At 36.8% G+C, this 14,316-nt stretch overlaps 2 protein-coding genes across 2 annotated transcripts; both read right to left on the bottom strand.

Annotated features, from left to right (window-relative positions):
• Positions 1-6,569: 6,569 nt before the first annotated feature.
• Positions 6,570-8,720, bottom strand: LOC127836252 (RING finger protein 151-like). The gene has a single exon (XM_052362739.1). The coding sequence runs from the start codon at positions 8,108-8,110 to the stop codon at positions 7,214-7,216; it is 897 nt and encodes a 298-aa protein (XP_052218699.1). The 5' UTR covers positions 8,111-8,720; the 3' UTR covers positions 6,570-7,213.
• Positions 8,721-10,035: 1,315 nt separating this feature from the next.
• Positions 10,036-13,471, bottom strand: LOC127834627 (uncharacterized). The gene is made up of 4 exons (XM_052360631.1): positions 13,274-13,471; positions 11,762-11,838; positions 10,750-10,891; positions 10,036-10,526 (listed from the first exon to the last, which is right to left on the bottom strand). Exons 2-4 carry the CDS (start codon positions 11,785-11,787, stop codon positions 10,266-10,268), a joined length of 429 nt encoding a protein of 142 aa, XP_052216591.1. The 5' UTR covers positions 11,788-11,838; positions 13,274-13,471; the 3' UTR covers positions 10,036-10,265.
• Positions 13,472-14,316: the final 845 nt, after the last annotated feature.

Below are 14,316 nucleotides of genomic sequence, written 5' to 3'. Positions count from 1 at the left end.
TTTTCCTCCGGGTATTCCACCTAACCCCACTTTAGAACAATATCAAATCTTAATTGAGGATATTTCAAATAAATTCGTGCACGTTTAGTGTCATATATAATGCCCGTCAATAGAATACAATACAATGTTTTCCAACAATTATGATGGGCCTTTTCAGGCTGACTGAAGTAAAACATGTATATAAATATATATAAAGTAAGAAAAGCGCGAGTCCAGGGACGAGGACGTCAGTTTAGAGGTCAATTCGAACTTGATAATAGCTTTCTTCACATATCACCATTTCTTATGAAAACTCTTTTACTGCGAGGGATACGTATACATAAAATGAACAAAATAGACGATAATAATTTGATATTGACTTATTTGGATTTTTTGTAAACTCATACGACAATATAAGTACACGCGACATGATATGGGTATATATAAATGAACGACGACACTTTCCGCTTTTATGACATTTTTCGTTTAAATGAAGTCTCTTCTTAGCAAAAATTCAAAATAGGCGGGAAGTGTCGCCCCTTATTAGCCTGTGCGGACTGCACCGTCTAATCTGGGACGACACTTTACGCACATTCATTATGCCCATTTTTCTCAGAACGCGACTCATTTGTTTCAGCGTTTAGCAATTGGTTCCTCGCCATGCTTAAATGATATTATAAAAGAACCACATGTTATAATAACATGTTCGTTAGAAAGCCGCAACCACGCCGTCTCCCGTTAGAAAGCCGCAACCACGCCGTCTCCCCATGGCGGTAAATTTTCAAGGCGATAATGCAAAATCAGGTATTTCTCGTCCTTTCGTGGTCTCGTATTAGCGCCATTCAAAATATCAAGACGCAGAAATAAGGCACCATACTGTAGGAAATGCTGCCAACTTATTTAAAGGGCACTGCATAATTTGCGTTAAATGTCACACAAACAAAATTACCTCCTGCTATGTGTGATATACATATTAATGGTTCATGATATACATAGTAATGGTTCATAATTATTAGACAAATTATAAGCATGAACCAAATTATACAACAATGCTAGAATAGTGAAATGCAAAGAACCGATTGCACAGACCAATAACATGTGAACGATTAACTTCGGCGGTCTAGTGACTATGTATAATAACGAACCGACTGAACATAACATAAATGCCATAAAGAGTATACCGGACTAACAAGTGAAACACATCAAAGCGCTGAAGGAACTGAAATTGTCCGCTATTGCATAATCTTAGGCGCAACTCAGTTTTCAAAATTATGTTATAGCTTTTTATATCGCAAGTTTTAAATGAGCACATCCATTCAAATTTATAAAGAGTGTGTCTTAAAGCACTGGTCAAGATGTGAGTGCACTGTTTATCATCATATTTATGTTATAGAGATAACTTAGACAAAATAACAACAATATGTCTCTTTTTTCACAATTGGTTGCTGCACTGGCAACCATCTTTAGAATTTTGGTTGCCTTGCTAAAGAATAACAAGCCTATAATCATGTGCATGTTGTCATGTGTATCTAATACTTTATCTATTTTCTTTAAATTATTGAGCAACAATTTTTCCCACATGACAGACTTTTAATGCAGAATTAAGCCCCGTTTTACCTGAAAGCAGCCAATATGTACAGATTTCAATGACAAACTGGCCAATGTCGTCGCACAAGCTTTTATAAACACTAGACTGGCCATTATCGTTGCACAAGCTCTTAGACCTATTGTTTACATACAGGCTGTCTGCTGCTGTGTACCAGTGGTTGAGTAAAAACAGGCAGTGGATATCGTTCCCAGCGTAGCTAAAGCAGACTGACTTGCAGTTATCGTTCCTAGCGTACCTAACTTAAAGGTTACGCATGCGCAATTAATTTCCTTCTATATTACATTTAAAATAGTTCAAGTTCGATATCAATTTTTACCATGATCACGCAATGAGCCACTATATCATCATACATCATTGGAACGATAAATGCATAATCTTTTTAACAAATGGATGTCATTAAATTCTATACGTTGTAACTCAAAATATTCACCTTAGAATAGGCACACCGGTTTTGACAGCTGTGCAGGCGACCATTTTAGGCTCAAATAGTATTACCTACTTTCATAGCCGGGAACCATCATCAGAAAAAGTAGAGCACAAAATGGCTTTTTTTCTTATTGCTTACAAATATACCTTCAAATTGATACAAAAACATTCCATTTGCAATGTATTTTACAAATCCTATGCAGCATGCACTGAACAATGTGTGCCAAGTATCAAACTGACTGCACGTAACCCTGCAAACAGGAGTTCCGGTTTGGGGTTATGTGACCTTTAAGAGAACCCAACCCCTTCAAATTTGAATTAAAGGCACTTTTCCCACAGGTATAATCTGTTTTGAGAAAGATCACAAAGTTCCGGTACAATGACACACAGATTTATTCATTAAAGTCCCCATTGAAAGCGCCATGCGTAACAGCGTTTCGCGTCAAGAATTAAGGTAGAAAAGCCAAACTTGGTTACATCATACATGCAGCACTTAGACTCCATACAAGGTATCACTTTCGATTCTAATAGGCAAAGCTGATACAACATATGACTTAATAAGTGAAAAAATCACCAATGCCAATATTTGTGCATCAAAGCAGGTTTTGAACCGGAATCGAACAAACTTTTGTGATTTTTTTTGGCACATTTTAGGTAAAATCCATGTAGAAGCAGCATTTCTGATGTCATTTGACCCAACAAAAGGGCTTGCTTACATGGAAAAACAACACACTTGACTTCTTGACTAAAAAAAGTCATCGTCAGACATGAGCTTAAAGTATTTTGTCACACCTGGACCTATGATTCCTCGGCTCGAGTTCCGTCTCGGACAGGATCCGGAAAGTGTCAGTCTGGCCCGGGTGCTCAATTCCGTGTAATCTGAGAAACCAAAAAGGTTTTGTGTGCACATTTACCCATAACGGTGCCAACTCATGTAAGTTAGATACAATAAGAGTAAGCTTTCAATAGTCTTTGTTGCTTTATTTGCTGCAAATGGTTAATTCACCACGCCGGCATCAAATTGTCGGGCACACTGGCAAAGTTATAGCCACAAAATGTGGTCTCAGAGGTGCAGTAAATGTAAAACATCCAATTTTCCTAATTTTGGTGACAAAAGTGTGCCAGGATATCAAAGAAATCATTTTACAATAGATTTAATTGAAAATAACGGCGTACTAACCTGCAAAGACACCGATCCTCTCGAAACGACTGGGCGAGTGTTGAGGGCCGAATCAGACATGCTGTACAGTTTTTGATGGCCTGTCACTTCAGCCGGACTTGTAAACCAATTGGACGACAGTTCAGGCAGAGCTATAGACCCATTACGACACCGCCTACAAATGCACACTACGCATAATATTCTGGTCACTTAAATACAGATTCCCTGGTGTTTTTCACGCAGGGTCTATCACAACAACATTCTTCCAGAAAAAAAGCATACTATTATTATCATTTTTTTGTTTTCAGCTGAATACTTAATTGTACTTGAACTCAGCAAGATATCCAAACAGGAAAAATAAGGCAAAGTAGTGTTCTTCTGAGTAGATCTGCCTGACGGGGTTGAAGGCGAAGGCATATAGCAGTGTGGGTCCAAAATTGGCGGGCATTTTTAACAGTAGAAGGCTAAAAAAGTAAACAATAATAATAAATACAGATGAAATAATGACATGCATTAGGTTCATTATTGAGATTGATGCAAATTAATGTCAAAATGTCACTGAAAAACAATACCGAGTGTTTTAGTAGTTTTAGAATATGTCTCCGGAACAGGTTTCGTTGTGATTTTCCAGCATTTACCCCCGTTATGAACCCAAGTGCAACAGCCCAATTGCAAACAGCCCTTATTTGGGTCAAAATGACATCTGGCAGTTACGTTTTGCAATACAGAGAGTTTTTGATGGTCAATTGTCAAAATTCTGGCAGACGACTAACTTGGTCGGATGTGCTTAAAGGTTACGCATGCGCAATTAATTTCCTTCTATATTACATTTAAAATAGTTCAAGTTCGATATCAATTTTTACCATGATCACGCAATGAGCCACTATATCATCATACATCATTGGAACGATAAATGCATAATCTTTTTAACAAATGGATGTCATTAAATTCTATACGTTGTAACTCAAAATATTCACCTTAGAACTGCATGTAACATTGCAAACAGGAGTTCCGGTTTGGAGTTATGTGACCTAACAGCAGACTGACTTGCAAAACTGCCTCTCTACATTACACAACAAAATTCATTCTGACGATGTTAAAGGGGCCTTTTCACAGATTTTGGCATATTTTGAAGTTTGTCATTAAATGCTTTATATTGATAAATGTAAACATTGGATCTTAAAAGCTCCAGTAAAAAATCAAGAATAAAATTTGAAAAAAGGAAAAAAAGCAGCCGGTAACAGGGCTCGAACCAGTGACCCCCGGAGTCCTGGAGTTAGTCTGAAGTAAAAACGCATAAGCCCTTTCGGCTATTCCGCCGGGTATACACAGTTTAAGTATTTTATACCTTATATAAGCAATCTTCGAAGTTTCGTAAATTTAAACGACAACAACAGAACTCTCCAAATGATTCAATCGTTTCGCGTTGCAACGCTTTATAATTTTTAGGTTTTCAAATCGTCAAAAGATACATATAATGGCTATTTTGGACTATGGTAAATGTTCAGTAATACTGTTTCCTCACAAATATCATAACTAAAACGAAAATTTGCGAATCTGAAACAACTTTTTTCAATTTTGTCAATTTACCAAACCGTGAAAAGATCCCTTTAACATGTCAAGTTTCTTTTATACATTTCACCATTAACATATTTACTGAATTTCTTTTTAAAATGACTAGATGGAGATGGAAAGAAAATCAGACGCGTTCTTTTGACTTGATGGAAAGCCGGTCGCGCTCTGTTGACTCGTAGAATAGCCTGTCGCATTCTGTTGGCTCGAACACTTGCCCGGCGCCCTTTCTTCACACGCTTGTTTGTCACGTGGAGGAGAATTTCCCGCCGACTGATGTTTAGATTGACTAGATTCACTAATAGACTGTGCAGGCAGATCATTCATCAGCTGATTACAGTCGTGCTGAGCGATATAAGGCATATAAGATAATAATCCACACTCAATCGCAACCACATTCAGCTATTGAAGTTTTGCTGTACACAAAAACTAGTGCATGAATATAATTTAATTCGCACGCGTAAAATGTATATATCAAAGCGCTGAAGGCACTGAATTTATTCGCTGTTGTATAATCTTAGACGCAACTCAGTTTTCAAAATTATGTGATAGCTTTTTATATCGCAAATTTGAAATGACCACAGCCAATGAAAATTTATAAAGAGTGTGTATTAAAGCACACGTCGAGATGTGTTTTTTTCCAAATCATTGATACAGCTAATCAGTGTGCACAGGCTATTCTGATTTGACATGCATTAAGCCCCGTTTCCATTAAAGCAGTCAATATGTACAGATTTCAATGATAAACACTAGACTTGCCAACGTTGTCTTACAAGCTGTTAAATACTTTTGAATACATACACACTATGTAGCGTACCAGTGGGAACTATAAACAGGCAGATGCGCTGGTTAGAGCAGACGTTCATAGCCTAGCATTCGTCGTCTGCTTAATTTAATTGCAGTTATCCGCACAGGCAGTCACGGGTTACGGTTCTTAGCGTAGTAAAGCCCATACTGATTTGCAAAATTGCCTCTACATTATTTGTGAGCTAACGCTCAAAAAATAAATAAATATGTTATAGCTTTTTATATTGCCAGTTTTAAATGAACACAACCCATTCAAATTTATAACGAGTGTGTTTTTTAGATCATTAATAAAAAATATGATTTAAACTTCATTTTTGGAAAACAGGGCTTAATGTATATGAATAAATTGTCATCCCATTACCAGAGACTTTCTTTTAACATAATGTATAGATAAATAAGCTGTGTGCGTTTGCCCATTTCCAAAATGGCTGTGTACATGTCGTCAATAAAAAAATAGTGTTTTAACCCATTTATGCCTAGTGGACTCTTCCGTCCTTCTACATTTGATACATTTATTTCCAAAATTAGGGATGTCTAGTATATTTATTTCTATATTTAGAATATTTCTTACAGAAATTCCTTTGAACAAACAGCGCAGACCCTGATGAGACGCCGCATCATGCTGCGTCTCATCTGGGTCTACGCTGTTTGCCATGGCCTTTTTTTCTAGACGCTAGACATAAATGTGTTAACAAGTTTCTTGTTGACAAAATCCTTGTTAAATTATATAAACGTATTTTTAATTACGTAATAAATTTTATTTTTAATAAGTCTAGTCGGTGACAGTTCACAATCTTTTTTGACAACTAATTTTAAGTTTGCATTCATTCCGTACCAGATTTTAGATATTTACACATGTTTCGATTATCATGCTTCACTTTCAAAAGCATCACAGTAACAAATGTTAACAACAAAAACAACTAACATCAACAATTTTTATAGATATTTAATTACACTTTTTATTAAAAGCTTAAATAAATTCAATTAAAATATCTCATACAATCTCTTGTAAATAGTTTTTAAAACGAGTGTCAAAGTTTCAAAATTGCTTTTATTCCCTTACTTAATTTTCTAGCATGAATCTCTACACACTTCTACTTTAAATTTTCGTTCAATAATCAACGAGACTTAACATTGAATTAAAAAATGCGGACGTCTAAAATGTATAGCTTCTGATTTACCACAATAGCATGATCTAATAATTAAACATGAAAATTTCCGAAATAGCAAATGTTTCTGTAACAAAACTATCATCATCAACAAAAAACATAAATCGATATCAACAAAAAGAAAACAACGCACATTTCAAACTTATGTTTGAATGCCTTCCACTTACATTTACTTTTCACATTTCTGTATCACGGCACTTAGTGAAAACATGATTTTTTTGGTATAAGTTTGTATAATCAATCGCAGTTATTTTCGTAAACACTATTTGTTTCTTAACTTTGCGCAGTAGGGTGCCCATGATTGTTTTTATTTTGCTTTATTTTGAATTATTGCCTTGATGGAATCGGTTAAACGTCTTAGATAACGCATTTTGCATGGTGCCATAACTACTGTCAGATTACATTTACAAGAAATTGGTTTGGGTGACTGGCATCTTATATGTCAGGATAATACGTTTTCGTTTTAATCACAGGCTGCTTCAACAAAATTATTCAGACGGTTGATTCTTTCCATTTATCTTTGAAAGAAAACATCGATCGATATCTCGCTGAACCAGTCGTATGCGCTGTTACTTTCCGGTGTTCGTGTTCTAAGCGTTCAATGTTTTGGCGGTGTTGCAACTCCATGTCCATAATTCTCGATGACATACGAGAGTTTTCCGCGGTTAAATCGTCGACCTGAATTTGTAGTGCGTCAAGTTTCTGGATCATGTGATTCCTTTGCAAATCCAATCGAAGGTCAAAATCTTTCTTCTGCTCTTCATACTTAAATGTGATTTCTGAACGAAGAATTTCTAACGCTATTCGCAGTTCTTGTACGCAGTTGTGCTCTGGGTCATAAGACGTATTTATTAGAAATCCACAACCTTGTTCGCATTGCTTTTTGCCCTTTTCGCATGAACGCTTATGCCGCTCAACGTCGGCTCTTGACGCAAAATAAGCGCACTGTTCATTGGGACATTTAAGGCACTGGAACTCACACGAACGCTCGTGACTACTTATGAACTCCAGATCGGTCACGTGGTCGCACCCATACGGCTGATTACAGCACCGAATCTGCAGACGATTTAAGTCGTTCTGCATGTAGCGCGAAAGCGACCGCAGCGATGCACGTGAGAGTGGCAGTCTATCTTCCGGACAGATGGTTTCGTGGACAAGCCACGCCATGATGCAGGAGCGACAGAAGGCGTGCTCACATGGTGACTGCACGGGATCCTCGAGAACGTCACGACAAATACAGCACGTCAGGTCGTCATTGACGGCAGTCAGAAAACGATCGGTGTCGAAACCCATGTCTGCAATTAAAACAAACGAAGAATATAATTGGATCCTCGTTCTTGGAAAACGGACCTTAATGCATGTGCGGAATGTGTCGTCCCATGTTAGCATGTATCGATGTACATTATGGATAAACAGAGTTAATGTAAAATGTTAAACTAGTTGTATTTAATTATTATCGATATTGGTGTAGATGTATAAACATTAAAATACCTTAGACATATGCTATCACATCCGAGAAATAAAATTAAACCAAACTCACCAACAACGTTACAAAATTTAGATATGCTACTTAAGAAAGCGCTTTAAATCTTTTTAATATGTGTACCTGTGTACGGCTTTTCTATTGATTTGTAAAATCGGCTTTGAATTGTTAAGGCTATTGTGCTTTTGAATAAAAGTGTCTTATTACAAAATGACGGACTGGTTTCGAACAACTTATGCAGTCTGTAAGACGATATCAGTCATAAACCGTATGACCTGTGAAGATTGTTATCAACAGTTTCAAACAAATCTTATGAAATATATTTCAATCCTCATTCATTAAAGGGATATGTCATATAACAGGAGGTTCTTCCGGTTGATCGCGCGAGATTCTGTCTTCCAGTTCGGTGGTTGCTGAGTTGATTTAAATTTAGCCGAGCGTTGATGTCAAGTCTGGTAGTCAAAAGCGAATTGTTGATCCGTCCGGCAGCCGGACCCGAGCAAACGTTTAACTCGTTCAGTGCGGGAACCGAATTTTGAAGGTCTTTGCAAACAGTTTGGATCCAGATGAGACGCCACAGAACGTGGCGTCTCGTCAGGATCCAAACTGTTTGCTATTCTGATAATATTCTTTGAAAAAAATCGAAGAAAATGCTAATTTTAGAAATTGAGCATACGACATTTTAGCAGACGACAAATTTCCCAGCATGCAAACGTTTAATCGGATATCTACTAACGCGAGATACGAGTGGCGCACTACGACTAAATATTATTAGATGGACTACGCACCGCCGTAACTCACACACATGCTTAACATGCTGTATTATACAGCACGTATCCGGAAACTGATCAAGTTCCTTAACAAAATACGAAATCACAACCCTTTCAAACACTACTACTTCTATTACTGCTACTACTACTACTTCTGCTGCCGCTGCTGCTACTGCTGCTTCTGATGATGACGACGACGACGATGATGATGATGATGATGATGTAATGATGATGTTGATGATGATCAGTTAGTCCATTTTTCTGACAATAAACCCTCCGCATTTACACGATTGTCACAGAAGAGTACAATAACAGTCAATAATGTTACTGCTACAGTATCCTGCAAAGAGGAACATTGACTGAATTGACTACATAGTTACCCTGCTTATTAAGATTTCCATTTCATATTTGACCGTATTTCGCTCTTTGTTTAATTAATTTTAATTTTATAAAATTTATTCATTTACGTTATTAAATGTGTGAGGTATTATTATGTTATTAAAAGTAGAAGCTAATGGTGTTGTGGTAGTAGTTATTGCTGTTTTTATTGCAGCGGTTCGGGTTAATCATTTTCAAAACTTAGATCAAACCTAAAGTCGACTTTATTTACCTTTTACATCTGGATCTACAACAACAAACGACTATGATGATGATTATAACGACAACAGCCCCGTCGCCCCTCGCCGCCGCGGCTATTACAGATTGTGAACTTGAATTCATCCGACTCGTCTCAGAAGCCTCGCCATGTAAACCTTTATTCCAGTCGTCGGATAAATTCAAGTACACAGTACCTCTAACACAGTATTCTCTATTTTCGTGAGGCCTTACCGGTAATTTGTGTTGATTTTGCGGGTTGACCGATCAACGAATTCAACACCAACTCATCGGAAAACGACCGATACAAATTTGTCAGAAGCAGAAATCCACGAATTTACTTGTAGACGAAAAAGTTGTTGTTGTTGAAAAAGCACGAAAGCCAACGAATAAAACGGATTTACAATATACGCGTTAATTGAGTTAATTGTGCAGTTAGTAGACTAGAGCATATTACAAAATGCATGTAGGTTATCGTCTGCTTTATGAAAAAAAAATACAGCATCTGAAACATAAAACATACAAACAATAAAAAATATTAAAACAGAAATGCACGTCAGTACTTGTAGCTTAAGTGAGTTTCTATTTGAAAATGTATGTTAATTATGTTTGCATCACAATTGTTAAGACACAATCCACTGAAGTCTCGCATGTAAACATTCATGTCCGCCTTACAAATTGCGTTATCTTTACGTTATTATTCGAGAAGAGGCTCCTTCTTGGCGTCGAACGATGGGTATCCGGTCGTGTTTGGTTGACCTGTGGGATAGCCGGACGTGCGCGATTGACCTGTTAGGTTTCCCGACGCGCGTTGCCGGTCCGTTGGATATCCAGGCGACTTTGTCGTGCACGCCTCTGCGTAACTTGGAGGAGTAAACTCAAGCGGATTTTGGTTCCATGTCATTCCCATATTGTCCTCATCATCACGATACTCGTGATGTAGAATACGAGCCGTATCCTGAAATAAGGTAACGTAATATATAACCAATGATATTAATTCGCGCTTTAGGCACACAGTTGAGGGTCACTGTTTAGAACAAAAGGAGCGTCACGCGTTATTAGGTAGTATTCAGTCTTTTACGTATTCTCAATAGCGAAACGAAATGTGTCCAACAAATAAAGAGATGTATTACCCGGTATATGTATAAGTGTAATTTTATTAGTTTCAATGCCAGACATACCCGGGTCGTTTCCGGGACCACGATTACATTGCGATGGTGACTGGCGTTTGACTGAGCCAATATGAACGCTATTCGCCGCTTCGCGCGCCAATAGCAGACGATTATCCAGAAGATTATCTTCACACCAGCGAGAAAGAGAATGCTGCAAATGATCGGAAAATAGTAAAGTAAAAATAATGCACATGTAATGTAATATAATACAATATTTTATAATATAGTATAATACATGTATGACAATAATAAAAAATGTTATACATGTAATAATATCAATTATTATTATTATTATTAGTTTCTTTTTGTGATTTATTAAATTATTATTATAAAACTATTACTATTTTTATTACTATTATTATAATTATTATTTATACTATGCTTACCACTTTGGTCAAGTTTTATAGCAATCCATTATGCCAGGCAACCATAATACGCGATGTCTCAAGCATGGAATTTTTAAATATTAACCTTGCTTATTTCGATCTTTAGCTTAGGGAGTTTATTTTTGCACATGCATTACAAAATAAGCTGCAGTTAAAGTGCTCATTTTTTTATCATTCGGTCTTTGATCAGTTGTGACCTAGTGAAGTGAATATTGCACACATCATTTCGTCCCTGATTGCAAACATGTTTTACCAAGATATTTGAAATCTATTTATAATGAACAGAAGTTATACTATTTAACTGCCCATTTCCTTACTTTGAACCAAACCTTGATCTGTGACTTTTGACATGGTAGTTGCGCTGTGACCTTTGACCTGGTAATTGCACTGTGACCTTTGACCTGGTATTTGCGCGAGGCCTACCAAAGCTGTGAGCTGAGTCATTGTTATTGCGTAAGGCAGACCGTCTCACAAGGTTTTGAAACCGCATTCATTATAAATTTAATAACACATTAAAAATAAGTTTTTATTTGACCTTTAAGCTCGGGCTGTAAAATTGACCTTGATTATTGGACATTTAATTCGCATGATACACCGTCTCGATACGTTTTATCATTTCTGTCAGATATACCTACACGATAGTCCATTGCGTTTTATCCATTGTTGAAAAATGCAGCAGTATTCGACCGTATCTAACAAGGGGAACAGGTGTCTGAAAGAAAAACGGCAAGTTATTTCACAATAAAGTTATTGCCTTATAATATCAATTCGCTAGCCAACATGCATTAAAAAAAGCATGCAAAGCATACAGAAAAGGGAATTGTTTACATATTAATTGAGTCGCGTGCTGAGAAAACTGGGCATAATGCATGTGCGTAAAGTGTCGTCCCAGATTAGCCTGTGCAGTCCACACAGGCTAATCAGGGACGACTCTTTCCGCCTAAATTTGATTTTTTTCTAAAGAGAGAATTCATTTAAACAAAAAATGTCATAAAAGCGGAAAGTGTCGTCCCTGATTAGCCTGTGCGGATTGCACAGGCTAATCTGGGACGACGCTTTACGCACACGCATTATGCCCTGTTTTCTTAGAACACGACTCAATTATAAAATCCTGTTTCCTTGGTTATGTTTATTTTGTGCTTTACGTTTTTTTAGTTATATAAAGGAAATCAGTTAATAACCTCATTCTCTTCCTGAGAAAGCATGGCTTATCACAGCAGTAAATTAATCAGTTCTTTGACTGTTGTACATACTGATGCCAGTTATTGACAATTGCCTTACTTGAAACATCTTTTAAAGGGGCCTTTTCACAGATTTTGGCATTTTTTAACTTATTCATTAAATGCTTTATATCGATAAATGTAAACATTGGATCGTAAAAGCTCCAGTAAAAAATCAAGAATAAAATTAAAAAAAGGAAAAGAACATTGCCCGGACCAGGTTTCGGACCAGTGACCCCTGGAGTCCTGCCAGAGTCCTGAAGTAAAAACGCTCTAGCCTACTGAGCTATTCCGCCGAGTACATATACTATCAGTATTTTATACCTTATATAAGCAATCTTCGTAGTTTCACAAAATTTAACGACAAAAACAGAACTCTCCAAATTATTCAATCGTTTCGCGTTGCAACGCTTTATAATTTTTAGGTTTTAAAATCGTCAAAAGATGCATATAATGGCTATATTAGACCATGGTAAATGTTCAGTATTACTGTTTCCTCACAAATATCAAAACTAAAACGAAAATTTGCGAATCTGAAACAACTTTTTTCAATTTTGTCAATTTACCAAAGCGTGAAAAGATCCCTTTAAGGAAGAATGGCCAATAACAGTATTTCGATTGTTAAGAAGTTGCAAAGCACTATCGTTCGACAGTAAAAAATAAACAGCAACAACAAACAAAAGAAAAGAAACTACGAAATGCGTATAACTACTTTAAAAGAAAAACATATAATTTGACATGTAAACGACAATGGGCAACTTAATGAAACAATACGTCTTTTTTTCGAAATCAGAAACACGAGTGAATGTATATTGGCAGTAAAACAATATCGAATACAATATGCACGTTATGAGAATTACACCGTGGGGTGTCTTTTAAATTGTCATTATTAATTAAATGATAACAAAATAAAATGCAGTATCTTACCTAATCACCAGAAATCCAAAAGCGGTAAATTTGCAAGCTGTCTACAAAATCAACTCTAGGACTCTGCTATTAAGTGTTTAAACCGCTACTGATTTAGTGATATTTGTAACTCGGTGCGGTTTAAAATGTTCATGAAAAGTGTACAAAGGCATTATTCAAAATAATCAGACTGAAACCAATGCGGTAACGCATACGCAAAACGCGGAAGTTTATTTGCAGATTCTCTTTACACAAGTGCATGATCAACGTGGTTGACAGGGGTTAACACACGGGCTGGACAGAATGTAAACAAACCGTTAAGAACTTTATTTTTGCAAATACCTCAAGTTATTGAAATACATTTGCAAAAATCTTAAGCGCATAAGAGACCAGTTTTTCTTGCAGTTTGTGCGGATATCTTAAGATTTAAAGGGGCCGTCAACCAGATTTACGAAAAAAATGAAAAGTTGTGAAGTACCGTATTTTTTTTTACAATTATTAGTTAATATTGATTAAAATATCACGACTGGTAATATTCAGTAATAAAATTTTACTGGGTATGTGAACCAGTTAACTATAAATAACGCAAGTACATTTATCATCATCTTCACTTGCTAAACCCAGGAATGCAAATTGTACGGTGGCATAAAGGGGACATAGGCAATATTTTATTTAACAGTCTCTATGACGTGCGCACGTCATAGCTATGACGTGCGCACGTCATAGAGTTGCATACAGAGAGCATAGGCAATATTTTATTTGACAGTCTCTATGACGTGCGCACGTCGTAGCTATGACGTGCCCACGTCATAGCTATGACGTGCGCATGCGATAGATATGACGTGCGCACGTCATAGTTTATGGCGTGCGCACGTCAAGGCTATGACGTGCGCACGCGATAGCTATGACGTGCGCACGCCATAGTTATGACGTGCGCACGTCATAGCCTTGACGTGCGCACGTCATAACTATGACGTGCGCACGTCATAGAAATAGTTAAATAATATAACATCGGAAATATTTTTTATAACAATTTCTATGACGTGCGCACGTTATAGTTATGA

Source organism: Dreissena polymorpha, chromosome 6 (assembly GCF_020536995.1).
Source record: "Dreissena polymorpha isolate Duluth1 chromosome 6, UMN_Dpol_1.0, whole genome shotgun sequence".
Taxonomy (NCBI): domain Eukaryota; kingdom Metazoa; phylum Mollusca; class Bivalvia; order Myida; family Dreissenidae; genus Dreissena; species Dreissena polymorpha.
Note: the sequence above shows the minus strand (reverse complement) of the source record. Positions and strands in the feature narration are given on the sequence as shown.